General features: G+C 38.6%; 1 protein-coding gene across 1 annotated transcript in view; it reads left to right on the forward strand.

Moving 5' to 3' along the window:
* The window catches only part of LOC126183816 (intermembrane lipid transfer protein VPS13A-like), a 681,615-nt gene that overhangs the window by 238,645 nt on the left and 427,824 nt on the right, over positions 1-15,146 (forward strand). The window contains exon 25 of the mRNA XM_049926066.1: positions 9,026-9,210. Within this exon, the coding sequence (XP_049782023.1) occupies positions 9,026-9,210 (185 nt within the window). The remainder of the gene's footprint in view (positions 1-9,025; positions 9,211-15,146) is intronic.

Consider the following 15,146-nt stretch of genomic DNA (forward strand, 5'->3'; position numbering starts at 1 on the left):
GTTGCAGGGGTAGGGAGATTGGTGCAGAAGGAGTGTATGGTCTGAGAAGAGTATTGCGGAGACTGGGAGGGTGACAAAAAGCTATTCTAGGTGTGGTGGGCAAAATCTCAGGCAGAATTTATCTCATTTCAAGGAATGATTTTAGGAAGTCATGGCCCTGTCAAAGTAGCTGATTAATACAATCCAGACCAGTATAATACTGAGTGATCAGTGGTATGCTCCAAAGATGTTTTTTGGAGGGATCAGCAGTACCAGGATTGATTGTTATGTCCCAGGAAATCGGCCCTAGGCTGGTGGGGTAATTACGACCAGTGAAGGCTGAGGTGAGAATGGTGATGTGTTCTTGAAAGAGTCTGCATCCAGACAAATATGTTTGCCTCGAATGCCAAGTTTCTATGCAAGGGAACGTTTTGACATGGAAAGGATGGCAACTGTAAAAATGTAAGTACTGTTGTTTGTTAATAGGTTTAATGTGGACAGAAGTGTGTAGCTGGCCTTCAGTGAGGATGAGATCAACATGAAGAAAAGTGGCACAGGATTCAGAATAGAAACACATGAAATTTAATTGGGAGAAGGTAGTCAGAGATTCCAGGAATTTTAACAGGTCAACCTCACCATGAGTCCATATGGTAAAGATGTCATCAATGTATCTAAATCAATCTATAAGTGGAAGTCTTATGGATCCCAGGAGAGCCCTCTTCAAGCAACCCATGAAAAGGTTTAGTTGCTTGTAGAGGAATTTCCTGGGATCCATAAGTCTTAAGCTCCTAGTTTGGTTTAGATACGTTGATGACATCTTTACCGTACGGACTCATGGTGAGGCTGACCTGTTAAAATTCCTGGAATCTCCAAATACTTTCTCTCCATTAAATTTAACATGGTCTATTCTGAATCACATGCCACATTCCTTCAAAGGGAGAGCCACCTGTGAAATGACACGTTATATACCAGCTGTTATGCAAACACTGTTTGGCCTTTTACATTGGCTTGACTACCACCAAATTATCAGTTAGGATGAATGGGCATAGGCAGAGGGTGTATACTGGCAACACACAACATCCTGTTGCAGAGCATGCTCTACAATGTGACAATCATGACCTCGGTCCCTGTCCCACCACACACGCCATCTGAATTCTTCCGCCAGACATTGGTTTCTCAGAACTCTGCAGATGGGAACTAGTGCGAGATTGAAGAGTTTTTAGCAAACAGAACACAGCATGTTGTTCTCAATGGAGAGACGTCTACAGACGTTAAAGTAACCTCTGGCGTGCCACAGGGGAGTGTTATGGGACCATTGCTTTTCACAATATATATAAATGACCTAGTAGATAGTGTCGGAAGCTCCATGCGGCTTTTTGCGGATGATGCTGTAGTATACAGAGAAGTTGCAGCATTAGAAAATTGTAGTGAAATGTAGGAAGATCTGCAGCGGATAGGCACTTGGTGCAGGGAGTGGCAACTGACCCTTAACATAAACAAATGTAATGTATTGCGAATACATAGAAAGAAGGATCCTTTATTGTATGATTATATGATAGTGGAACAAACACTGGTAGCAGTTACTTCTGTAAAATATCTGGGAGTATGCGTGCGGAACAATTTGAAGTGGAATGATCATATAAAATTAATTGTTGGTAAGGCGGGTACCAGGTTGAGATTCATTGGGAGAGCCCTTAATAAATGTAGTCCATCAACAAAGGAGGTGGCTTACAAAACACTTGTTCAACCTATACTTGAGTATTGCTCATCAGTATGGGATCTGTACCAGATCGGGTTGACGGAAGAGATAGAGAAGATCCAAAGAAGAGCAGCGCGTTTCATCACAGGGTTATTTAGTAAGCGTGATAGCGTTACGGAGATGTTTAGCAAACTCAAGTGGCAGACTCTGCAAGAGAGGCGCTCTGCATCACGGTGTAGTGTGCTGTCCAGGTTTCAAGAGGGTGCGTTTCTGGATAAGGTATCGAATATATTGCTTCCCCCTACTTATACTTCCCGAGGAGATCATGAATGTAAAATTAGAGATTTGAGTGCGCACGTAGGCTTTCCGGCAGTCGTTCTTCCTGCGAACCATACGCGACTGGAACAGGAAAGGGAGGTAATGACAGTGGCATGTAAAGTGCCGTTCACCACACACTGTTGGGTGGCTTGCGAAGTATAAATGTAGATGTAGATGTAGAACATGTACTTGCTTCTTGCCACCGAGTTGGCCTTCATTTATGCTAATTTCTTCTGTTTCAGCATTTCAGTAACTAATTCTTCACTCTGTTTTAGTTTTCTATGTCTTCCATTTTCTTACCTGCATATTACTCTGTCTTCCAGCCTTAAGCACTCAAGTCTTCCAATCTTGTCCAGTGCTGTCCACAACAATCAGTCTTTCCTTCTCATCCCGTCCGATAAGTCTCCCCTGATAAGCAGTTCGGGGTGACTTTTCCGAAATCTACCCATTTTCCTAGACCTCTCCAGTCCTTTTCCTTCACCCCCTCTTCCTTCTCTTTTAACCATTTTGCTAGAAGAAGAAACCACCAGCTCCAAAAGCTTGCCTAATTGTAACATTCTCTTATGTGCATGTTCTGCCGCTGCTTGGTGAGTAGATTTTTTTCTATACACTTACATTATACTGTCAAAATTGATTGTTTTCATTGTTATAAAAATATAAATTCAGTAATTTACATTGCATTTCATACAAAAATTAATTTGTATGATAATAATGTCAATAGTACTGTCCCCCTGACATTTAAAAATGTCTTTTGGTGTATAAAACATCTTTTATTGCCCGATGACTTTCCACAGAAGAGAACATAGTTCTGAATGATCTAATGCAGCCAATCACACTTTGCTTGATTAGATGCCACATTTTCTAGAGATTCACTTTCTTTGTCTTTATAGTTGTTTTCTCAGCTGCTTTCTGCAAGCCAATATAGTTGAGTAGTATTGATAATATAAACTTTTAAGGACATTGTCCAACTTCAAGAGCAAGAAAGTGCTCTGATCCTTTTTGGTTGCTCATCCACAGCCTTGTTTAAGTGCCTTTTGCCAACACATTGAATCTGTCACAGTCTGCTGTCACGATTCAGTATTGCTAATCAAGCAGATCCACTTCCAAGGTTCTGCTGTATTACAGTAATGATTATGTGAATTTTGATCTAATAACAGCTGCTATTCAATTTAATGTTCATATATTTTATATGCTGGGCTGAGCTTAGATCCTCCAGGAACGTACTACCAGATAGCTTTTCAGTCTTAGTATAATTTAGTTATGGCATTTGCAAGTTCCATGGATCATAATTGAAATCGGAATGAGATTTACAATCTGCAGCAGAGTGTGCGCTGATATGAAACTTCCTGGCAGATTAAAACTGTGTGCCCGACCGAGACTCGAACCCGAGTTCGGGCACACCGTTTTAATCTGCCAGGAAGTTTCATAATTGAAACCGCTTGCTATGACGTGAAATGAGTCAGATTTGCAGTTTTAGTACAGTCTTCCAGCGAACTGTATGGCAACATGCCTACCATGCAAATGATTCTCATTAACATGTTGTTTTACATATAATGGCTTAGCCTTAACTATCTTCAATCTCTCTCTCTCCTGCTCTCCACACACACACACACACACACACACACACCTTAGTATTTTACATTCAGAAATTCTTTTGTGGAGTAGAAGGTCTTGTCAAGCAGGTAAGCCTTCATTTTGTGTTTGAAGTTATTATATTATTGAATGTTACTGTTGTTTTCAAACTGTGTTTGATTGTTAACAACAAATTTCGGAAGGTATTGAATGTACTGCTGTTCTCAGTATGCCCAACTGTTTACAGAACTGTCCAGATGTTCTAGAGGGAAGACCACATTCTATCAATATTACCTCACTTACATTCAGCAAACACTTTCTTCCTCAGTGATCAGTTACCCCACAGTATGATGCCATAAGGCATTAATGATAAATTAACTTCAAGGCATTTTCACTTCCAAAATCTGATATTAGCTGTAACACAATAAAGTTACAGAGTTTAAATGTTTAAGAATACCTGTAAATTGTGACTTCCAGTTCAGGTTATATATATATATATATATATATATATATATATATATATATATATATATATATATATATATATAATGTTTTGGGTACATAATGTTACGTCCTCCTTGAAGAAAAAAAGAAGCAGATCCCATTGGTCCAGCAGTCTATCCAAATGCCTGCTTGAAGATAACCACCTAGTACATACATGCATCAGAAGTTTTTTTGGCTCTTTATTGTGCAAGTTCTGAAATTTCTGAAGGCATTCTTTTCTTTTGACACTCTTCTCTAAGAAATAAAATATATCAACAAGGATCTCATTCACTTTAAGTGGTAATCTTCCAGCACCTTTTTCACTGCTAGGTTAATCAGATGTCAAATGCAACCTATGAAGGCAGTACCTGGTTGAACTTCCTTCAGCACTGATGAAACACCATTTTTGTGTCTTATAACAGAAGCATTGTCGGAGCAGAAAGCCACACAGTTTTCAGTTAGTATGTTATGAGAATTGAGCTGTGATAACACCAGTTTACCTACGTTTCACCCTGTTTAGTCCCTGTGTAATGCTGGTACTGACATCAGCACAGTGCTCTCTACTTTTTCCTGTGGAATATCACAGAATGTAACAACAAAAGGATACAGCTTAGCATTTGCAACATTGATTCCATCCATTGCCAAAGCAGATGGTCCATTCAGAAGGCACTTAACAACTTTGGATGACGCATTTTCTACCTTTTTATTTACAATGTATGTTGTTTTTGTGCAACCACAGCTTCATTTCTTTGCAACTTCTGATGTAGGAAATGTGTACTTAAATAAAGTACCTGCATGATCATATATATATATATATATATATATATATATATATATATATATATATATATATATATATATATATATATATATATATATATATATATATATATATATATATATATCAAGAACAAGAGAAGACTCAGTATTGATCCCTGTGTGGTCACCTCTCAAAAGGTGCTATTGATAGCATTGGTGGGTGCCTACTTTATTTCATTTTCGTATCAGTAGTAATTTCTTTGTGAGATCAGTAATAATTTCTCTGCAGGTATAAGACTAAACTGTTGGCGGAAAGCAAACCTATAACATATGAGATGCACTTTGCAAACCGTTTCTGTGAATGAGCTCTGGAACACGTTTGCTTTTATTAGGACATTCTTTTGTTTAGGAATTTAATGTTGTGTTGGTAAATACACACATCAAAAAAATTTTTGTATCACCTCAGTTCCGAGAGTTCTGGAACCTGTACAGAAAATTGGAATAGAGATCAACATAAACATCGTTTCCTACCTTTTTATTGCTCATGAAAACCACACATTGCATGTTGTGCCACCATACAGCGAGACCTTCACAGGTGGTGGTCCAGATTGCTGTACACACCAGTACCTCTAATACCCAGTAACACGTCCTCTTGCATTGATGCATGCCTGTATTCATCATGGCATACTGTCCAAAAGTTCATCAAGACACTGTTGGTCCAGATTGTCCCACTCCTGATTGTCCCACTCCTCAATGGTGATTCAGCATAGATCCCTCAGAGTGGTTGGTTGATCATGTCATCCATAAACAGCCCTTTTCAATCTATCCCAAGCATGTTCGATAGGGTTCATGTCTGGAGAACATCCTGGCCACTCTAGTCAAGCGATGTCATTATCCTGAAGGAAATCATTCACAAGATGAGCATGATGGGGGCATGAATTATTGTGCACGAAGATGAATGCCTCGCCAATATGCTGCCGAATAGTTGCACTATTGGTGGGAGGATGGCATTCACGTATTGTACAGTCATTACGGCCCCTTCCACGACCACCAGCGACGTACGTTGGCGCCACATAATGCCATCCCAAAACATCAGGGAACCTCCACATTGCAGCACTCGCTGGACAGTGTGTCTAAGGCGTTCAGCCTGACCGGTTGCCTCCAAACACGTCGCCGATGATTGTCTGGTTGAAGACATATGCGACACTCATCAGTGAAGAGAACGTGATGCCAATTCTGAGCTGCCCATTCGCATGTTGTTGGGCCCATCTGTACCACACAGCATTGTGCCATGGTTGCAAAGATGGAACTTGTCTTGGACGTCAGGAGTGAAGTTGCACATTATGCTGCCTATTGCGCACAGTATGAGGCATAACATGATGTCCTGTGGCTGCACAAAAAGCATTACTCAACATGGTTGCATTGCTGTTAGGGTTCCTCCGAGCCATAATCAATAGGTAGCAGGCATCCACTGCAGTAGTCGCCCTCTGGCAGCCTGAGCGAGGCATGACATCAACAGTTCCTGTCTGTCTGTATCTCTTCTATGTCCGAACAACATTGCTTTGGTTCACTCTGAGATGCCTGGACAGTTCCCTTGTTGAGAACCCTTCTGGCACAAAGTAACAATGCAGACAGAATCGAACTGCATTATTGACCATCTAGGCATGGTTGAACTACAGAAACGCAAGCCATGTACCTCCTTCCTGGTTGAATGACTGGAGCTGGTAGGCTGTCGGACCCCCTCCGTCTAATAGGGGCTGTTCGTGCATGGTTTTTTTTACATCTTTGGGTGGGTTTAGTGACGTTTCTGAACAGTCAAAGGGCCTGTGTCTGTGATACAGTATCCACAGTCAATGTCTATCTTCAGGAGTTCTGGGAACCAGGCTGATGCAAAACTTTTTTTGATGTGTGTATTTCAGGTGAGTTTCTTAATTGCTTAATATTATGGTATTCTGTCTGGTGTACTGCAGTTTTCTCCTTAGAGTTTTTTGAAAGATGTTGTTCTCATTTGGAAGGATTTTTTTTATTTGTCACTTATTTTATTTGTTCAGTATTGATGGCATTAGCCCAGATTCCACAAGAACTAAGCAAGGGATTGACCAATACATTCAGTATTCTTTAAGACGAAGTTCTGGCATTTGTTTACAATGAAAACGAAAGAGGAATTTTTGTGCTAAGACTTGAATGTTATTTCTCCTCGATAAGGATCCTGCATATTGTAATTGAACTAACTTGCTCAGTATAGTCTTTCTCTGGTGATAAATGGACTGGATGCCTAAAGGCCTATGCAACACCAGAAACATCCATCTCACATTCTATTTCATCATCATTTGTTCTAGCATCTTGTCAACTTTTAGTGAACAAGAAGTTCAGTGTGCAACTCTCACACATCTCAGTATCTACGTTCTCTCTCTTCTTTTATCAGTTACACAACTATCTGGTTATTACACCATAATTTTTGTCACTGTTGGAACATAATTTCATCTTATTATTGTGTATTTTATGCCTTTTTGTTTCACTGGTCTTATTCTTGTTTCTTTATGAATCTTACTTGTCTCCTTATTAAGAGACACAGTTCATTCCTTTTTTTGTGCTCCTTGCGTATTTTCTACATTGTGGCTCACAAGTTATTCGATATATCATTTTGTTTACTCTTGTGATGGATTGTCCACCCTCTCCTTTGTTTCAAGATTTAGCATAATTTCTTGTATTTTTGTAGGATAAACAAATGTGTAATCTCATAAAAGAAAGGACATAAGGATGCATTATAATTTACTGATGAACACTGAATGCTTTAAATGAGCTACCAAGTAATATAATACACATTATTTTAGAACTGATTTTTCTTTGTATGTGCCTCGACAGCTAACATTTTCTCACCATAGCCTTTCACACCTCCAGCCTCTGTTCATAAATTCCTATATTAACCTCCCTTCCAGAATTTCTGCCAGTCATACTGTGGCCAGTGTATGTATGAATTCAGTGAAGTCAAGAAGTCACCTACGTGCAGAACATTGGCCATATCAGTTCCTAAGCCTGTGGGAAGCAGTTAGCCTAAAGAAAAATTTTATATGTTATGTTCATCGCTTGCAATTAGTCCTGTATAATAAGTGAACATCCTCTCTCTCTCTCTCTTTCTCCCCCTCTCATGCACGCACACACACACACACACAAACACACACACACACACACACACACACACACACACACTCTCTCTTCTCTCACTAAAACGGACTTTAAGAAGAAAAGAAAAAGTAATTGTTGGATACTATTTGTAAAAGTGCCATGTGAGAACAGCTGGACATTGTTTCAAAATTGGATTTTTGTGGAAAATGACTACCAATTTGCTTCTGTGTGCCATGAATGCACACACTGCAAAGTGGATGGTTGCTGCCTTATGACAATATACAAAATTTGGGGCATGCAATGGTCCCACTCAATGTTTAGTTATTATGCCTCCTCCTGGTATAGCTTCTTAACTTCTAATCACAAAAATGTTCAAAAATATTTAAATTCATGTCAACATTAGTTTATACTTTTGGTATAGTTAAATTAGCATGCTTTAAATATAACCTAGAAATCATCTCTCCTGGACAACTCCTTCTGTTCCCTGGAAACTTTCTATTTAAAAACTGGGTGCTAGGTAAAAAAAATACTTGTTTTTAAGTGTAGTTGGATGAATAGGACTAAAAATAATGTTTTCACTAAGTTTAATGCTAAACATTTATACATATCTTGTAAACTGACTCATTTCACATTATTTCAATAAAAGAATCATACAAATGATCTATGGAATGTGTAACTAACTAAATAGATAATTGTAGAAAGAACATCACTACCATGTGTGATCCATGGTCACATATGATAAGAATTCTGACATTGATACAAAAAATTGTTGCTTCAGTGCTGCTTATGAAAAATTATGACCAGTAATGAAAGAGAAATACAAATCATTGGCAATCACTTCTCTCATAACTGTAAACATGGAACATGTGTAATATTGAACTGTTGCAAAAGTACGATGATTTTTCCATTTCTTAATGATAAGAGTATGAAGTATCTCCAAAAAAATCTCTGTAGATTAGTTCCTTATGAACTGCTAATTTGAAAGATCTAAGGATATACAATGTGTCAACATAAGTTTAATCAACGTTATGAAAGTCTTACAACTGAATGCTTCAGCTTTAATGACCTATTTGCTCAATTTGTTAACAGATACGCACCTTAATTCTCATCCACCATCACCACTCGAACCTCCTACTCCAACTGATCACAATGAAGACTCCACAGTGAGGAAGCTTCAAGCATTTTTTAACCAAAGTGAACACAGTCGCCATGAAGTTAGTATTCGTCTGAATCTGGAGGGCATACAGCTTCGTCTCTTCAGTGATATGGATGAAGTAAGAATGGAACATTCATTACATTTCTTGTTCAAATACTTCTTCTGCCAGCATTCAGCATAAACTTTCCCCAAGTGCTAGATACGCATTTTCTCATTAATAACAAACCTATTAAGTTGTTTTCAGGTAAGACAAGGTCTAATAATTTGAAAATTATCCTTTTGAGTGTTTAATAACAAAACAATTCTGTGAATAATTCCTAGGAACATACTCCATAACCATATTTTAATGGGAATGTATTACATTGTTACTGATAATCAGACAAGAGCTGCTAAGTATTATGTTCATATATGAATGCATTTTATGTACTTAATTTAATTGGTGGCAAAGGGATGGACTAGGCTACTCCCAACCCCTTGCCAGAGGGACTATGTTTCTATGGTAGACCACAGTGCAAGGACTGCCCAAACCATCCACCCAGCACCACCTGCTCCAGTTTTGTCACAGGCTTAGACTACCCCGTGAAAGCAGGCTTGTCATATACCAACTCTGTTGCAAACCCTGAACAGCATTTTATGTTGGTATGACTACCAACCATCTCATCAGCAGGATGAATGGTCACCAGCAAGATATTGAAAAGAACTAAGTAGACCACCTGGTGGCATAACCTAACAAAGGTGACCACCCAGTGGCACAACATGCAGCTGAGCATGCCATCCTAAATTTAAATGGCTGTTTCACAGACTGGGCCAACTGGATGCTTCCCTCCACCACCTACTTCTCTGAACTATGTAGCTGGGAGTTATCTTTACAACACATCCTCTGCTTTCGTAATCATCCTGGTCTCAGTCTCTGGTAACACGCTGGCCCCACACCCTCCATTGAACAGTTTCCCCTTCCTCTGTCCAGTCACCACCTCCGAATTCACATCCAAGCAATAGAAAATCATTCAGTATTTTTACCATATTAAGACTATCACAAACATGCTACATTATATGGTTTATCCATAAAATGTACAGAAATTGGAGCTTTTTATTGTTTTATGGATGGATGGTGTCATTTTATGACTTTGTGGACAAAAATCTGAAATATTAACATTCAGTAATCACCCACTTCCATGCAATCGATTGTTTGCATGGGTCAAAGGCAAGTGTATGATAGTCAATAACTCACTCTTTGATATGATTGGTATTTTTAACTGTCATCATTTGAATTGAATTTAAAGTAGGATAACAGCTCTTCTGTGTCGACATGCCCTGCTCTGCAAATTCTTTGTTCCACTCCATTTGCTTGTTGTGATTTAACCCATATTCTTTAACCTCGTGTGGAATAATTACATTCATTCTATGTGTGTGTGTGTGTGTGTGTGTGTGTGTGTGTGTGTGTGTGTGTGTGTGTTTACCATGTGCATATTCTTTATTCACGAAGTTCACTTCGTGTTCATTTAATGGTTTAAGACTGTGTGCTTTGACATGTTTCAATGAAGTGTTTAACTGCCTTCAGTATTTATGTTATAATTTTATGTGACATTCAGTGATCCAGGTTCCTTTTGATGTTTCAGTACATTTGGTCTCAGACATTTTCATACGCTTTATTCCTACTGTAGGATTCATGAATAAATCCAACAAGAAACTGTACTTCCATATATTTAAAGAATCCTATTCTGTTGATTTTCTGTGCATACTAAAATCAAGAAAGGGAGAAAAATTTACCTTTTTCATGGTATGTGGGTGTAATATTAATGTTCCACATGGTGGAAGAAACAATTTAAGTAATCATGTTAAGTGTGGTAAACATGTAAGTTATGTTATTCAAAGGAAGATAACAAGAAAATCAACACCTTTTCTGCCAAGTCTGGAAAATTTGACAGTGATGTAATCAGGGCAAAGTCTCTGTTTACTTCCTTTTTGGTGGAACACAATGCGCCCTTAAGTGCAGCTGATCATGCAGGTACTTTATTTAAGTACACATTTCCTACATCAGAAGTTGCAAAGAAATGAAGCTGTGGTTGCACAAAAACAACATACATTGTAAATAAAAAGGTAGAAAATGCGTCATCCAAAGTTGTTAAGTGCCTTCTGAATGGACCATCTGCTTTGGCAATGGATGGAATCAATGTTGCAAATGCTAAGCTGTATCCTTTTGTTGTTACATTCTGTGATATTCCACAGGAAAAAGTAGAGAGCACTGTGCTGATATCAGTACCAGCATTACACAGGGACGAAACAGGGTGAAACGTATGTAAACTGGTGTTATCACAGCTCAATTCTCATAACATACTAACTGAAAACTGTGTGGCTTTCTGCTCCGACAATGCTTCTGTTATAAGACACAAAAATGGTGTTTCATCAGTGCTGAAGGAAGTTCAACCAGGTACTGCCTTCATAGGTTGCATTTGACACCTGATTAACCTAGCAGTGAAAAAGGTGCTGGAAGATTACCACTTAAAGTGAATGAGATCCTTGTTGATATATTTTATTTCTTAGAGAAGAGTGTCAAAAGAAAAGAATGCCTTCAGAAATTTCAGAACTTGCACAATAAAGAGCCAAAAAAAATTCTGATGCATGTATGTACTAGGTGGTTATCTTCAGGCAGGTATTTGGATAGACTGCTGGACCAATGGGATCTGCTTCTTTTTTTCTTCAAGGAGGATGTAACATTATGTACCCAAAACATTTCCATGAGCTTGGCATCTTTCAGAATACCTAGAGTTGCACAAAGTGGATCCAAAGAGTATCAGAAGAAGATGATCCTGTCCTCAAACTTGAACAAGGCCTTTGGCACTTTCCTTCGTGTGCCTATTCCTGTATTTGACAAATTGAATGTTGCACTTCAGATTTCTTCCTCGCAAATTCACTTTTTATTAGAACTTCTAATGGATTTGCTAGAGCAGTTGTTTACCAAGTTTGTTAAGCCCAAATTGGTCAAAAGCACATCGTCACTTGAAGTTGAGTACAGCTACATTCAAAATGAGAGAAGTGATGATGGGTTTGTTATTGGCATTCAGACTTCGAACTTAGTTGATGATCTGAGAGATACAGATGAGTTTCTCTTATTTTTATCAGGGAGAAACTACTTTTGTACTGCCTGAGACAACATCATCAACAAGTTTCTACTCAAGGATGATGTGTTATGCATGCACAAGCTGCTAGGTGAGACAAATTTGAAGATGAACAATTTTCTTCTATTAATTTTCCTTGGAACAGTTTCCTATCATGTTATGCAAGAAAGAGACTGAAACTATAGATGAGGTGGTGAATGAGCTGCAGGTGCAGTTCAGTGCTTTTCAAGTAGATGACACTTTGGCTGCAAATCAAGATCCTGCAAGTGATTCCAGTTGGGCAAAAAGATCAAGAATTTGTGGAGCCTACGGACTTCTTAAGTATAATGGAATTTCTAGAGTAATGCTCTCTATTCTCACCACACCCAATAGCAATGCAGAATGTGAACGTGTTTTCAGTCTTGTGAAGAAAAATAGAACAGAGTTAGATCATCCATGTCCCATTAATATCTGGGGTCTATTTCTATTTTGAAGACCAAGTGTTTTGGTCCCTGTTGTGACAACACATTTTCTCAAGACTTTTTGCAGGAAGCTGAAAAGGCCACAACTATGACTTTATGAAGTTGAACTTGCATGTGATTTGCAGTGTGTATTATATTATTTCTAGTCTGTGTTACATTAAACAAGTTTTATTGTTTAAAGCTTTTTTCAATTATTGCATATCTGCTTAATTTATGAAGGAAATCCTGTTGTGTAGCTCCAAGTCAATATTCACCTGCTGCTGTTTAACATGGATTTCTTCTTGACTGTTATGTTCATCTACAAATGGTTGGCATGTGATATATGTAGATGTGATTTCATTGAAGTATACTATTTAAAGCAAGAAGTATTGTATTTTGCAGCCCAGAAGTATTATTATTTCCATCAAGCTGGGGTATGTCGAAAAGCATTAGATTTTTTGTTGTGCGTGGGTTTAAGTGATTGCCCTTTTCAAAAGTTGGCACGTATGCTATCAAGGGCTTGTTTGAAGTCTACATAGAGGTTATGAGGCTCAGTATTATACTCATATGCCTTTTCATCTATTTCCCTCAGCCAAATATTTGATCTGTTGTTGACTTGTCAGGCTGTAATCTACACTGATATTCTTCCAAAATCTCTTCTGCATATGGAACTAGTCTGTTGTAGATAACTCCAACAAGAATCTGATAGGCTACATTCAGCAGGGCATTTCCTCAATAATTTGAATAACAAAGCCTTGTTTCCTTCTTATGTATTGGTTGGATTACACCCAAGGTCTACTCTTCTGGGATTCTTTCCTGATTCCACATCAGCCTCATAAGTTTGTGGATTCACTTATGTAGACCACTTCCTCCATTTTTCAACAGTTCTGCAGTTATTCCATCACTTTCTGGTGCATTGTAGTTTCTTAAACAGTACACTATATTCTGTACTTCCTCTAAAGTGGCTGCTCACTTCTGACAGGATTGCCCTCCAGAATTCCTATGAAGTATTCTTTCCATCCGTTCAGAACATCTTGTTTATGTGTCAGCAAATTTCACTCTTTATCCCCCCACCCCCTCCCCAAGAACCATGGACCTTGTCTTTGGTGGGAAGGCTGTGCAACTGCAACCACAATGGAGGGATGGAGGGGTATCTGTTGAGTACACAGACAAATGTGTGGTTCCTGAAGTGGGCAACAGCATTTTCAGTAGTTGCAGGGTCAACAGTCTGGATGATTGACTGAGATGGTCTTCTAACACTAACCAAAACGGCCTTGTTGTGCTGGTTCTGCGAACAGCTGAAAGCAAGGGGAAACTACAGGCATAATTTTTTCTGAGGGTACGCAGTTTTACTTTATGGTTAAATGATGATGGTCTCTTCTTGGGTAAATTATTCTGGAGGTAAAGTAGTCCCTCATCCGGATCTCCAGGCATGGACTACTCAGGAGGACGTCGTTATCAGGAGAAAGAGAACTGATGTTCTATGAATCGGAGTGTGGAATGTCAGATCATCCCTTAATCGGGCAGGTAGGTTAGATCATTTAAAAAGGGAAATGGATAGGTTAAAGTTAAATATAGTGGGAATTATTGAGGTTCAGTGGCAGAAGGAACAAAACTTCTGATCAGGTGAATACAGGATTATAAATACAAAATCAAATAGGGGTAAAGCAAGAGTAGTTATAATAATGAATAAAAAAAATAGGAGTGTGGGTAAGCTACTACAATCAGCATAGTGAATGTATTATTGTGGCCAAGATAGACACGAAGCCCACACCTACCACTGTAGTACAAGTTTATATGCCAACTAACTCTGCAGATGACAAAGAGATTGATGAAATGTATGGTGAGATAAAAGAAATTATTCAGCTAGAGAAGGGAGATGAAAATTTAATAGTCAGGGTGTCTGGAATTTGATTGTAGGAAAAGGAAGAGAAGGAAAAGTAGTAGGTGAAAATGGAATGGGAGCAAGGAATAAAAGAGGGAGCTGCCTGGTAGAATTTTACACAGAGCATAACTTAATCATAGTTAATACTTGGTTAAAGAATCATGAAAGAAGGTTGTATACATGGAAGAGGCCTGCAGATACTGGAAGATTTCAGATAGATTATATAATGGTAAGACAGAGATTTAGGAACCAGGTTTTAAATTGTAAGACATTTCAAGGGGCGGATGTGGACTCTGACCACAATCTATTCGTTTTGAACTGCAGATTAAAACTGATGATACTGCAAAAAAGTGGGAATTTAAGGAGATGGGACCTGGATAAACTGACAGAACCAGAGGTTGTAGAGAGTTTCAGGGAGAGCATAAGGGAACAATTGACAGGAATGGGGGAAATAAATACAGTTGAAAAAGAAAGTGTAGCTTTGAGGAATGAAGTAGCGAAGGCAACAGAGGAGGTAAAAAGGCAAGAGCTAGTAGAAATCCTTGGGTAACAGAAGAGGTATTGAATTTAATTGATGAAAGGAGAAAATATAAAAATAAATGAAGCAGGC

The sequence above is a fragment of the Schistocerca cancellata genome, chromosome 4 (assembly GCF_023864275.1).
Source record: "Schistocerca cancellata isolate TAMUIC-IGC-003103 chromosome 4, iqSchCanc2.1, whole genome shotgun sequence".
NCBI classification, from domain to species: Eukaryota; Metazoa; Arthropoda; class Insecta; order Orthoptera; family Acrididae; genus Schistocerca; species Schistocerca cancellata.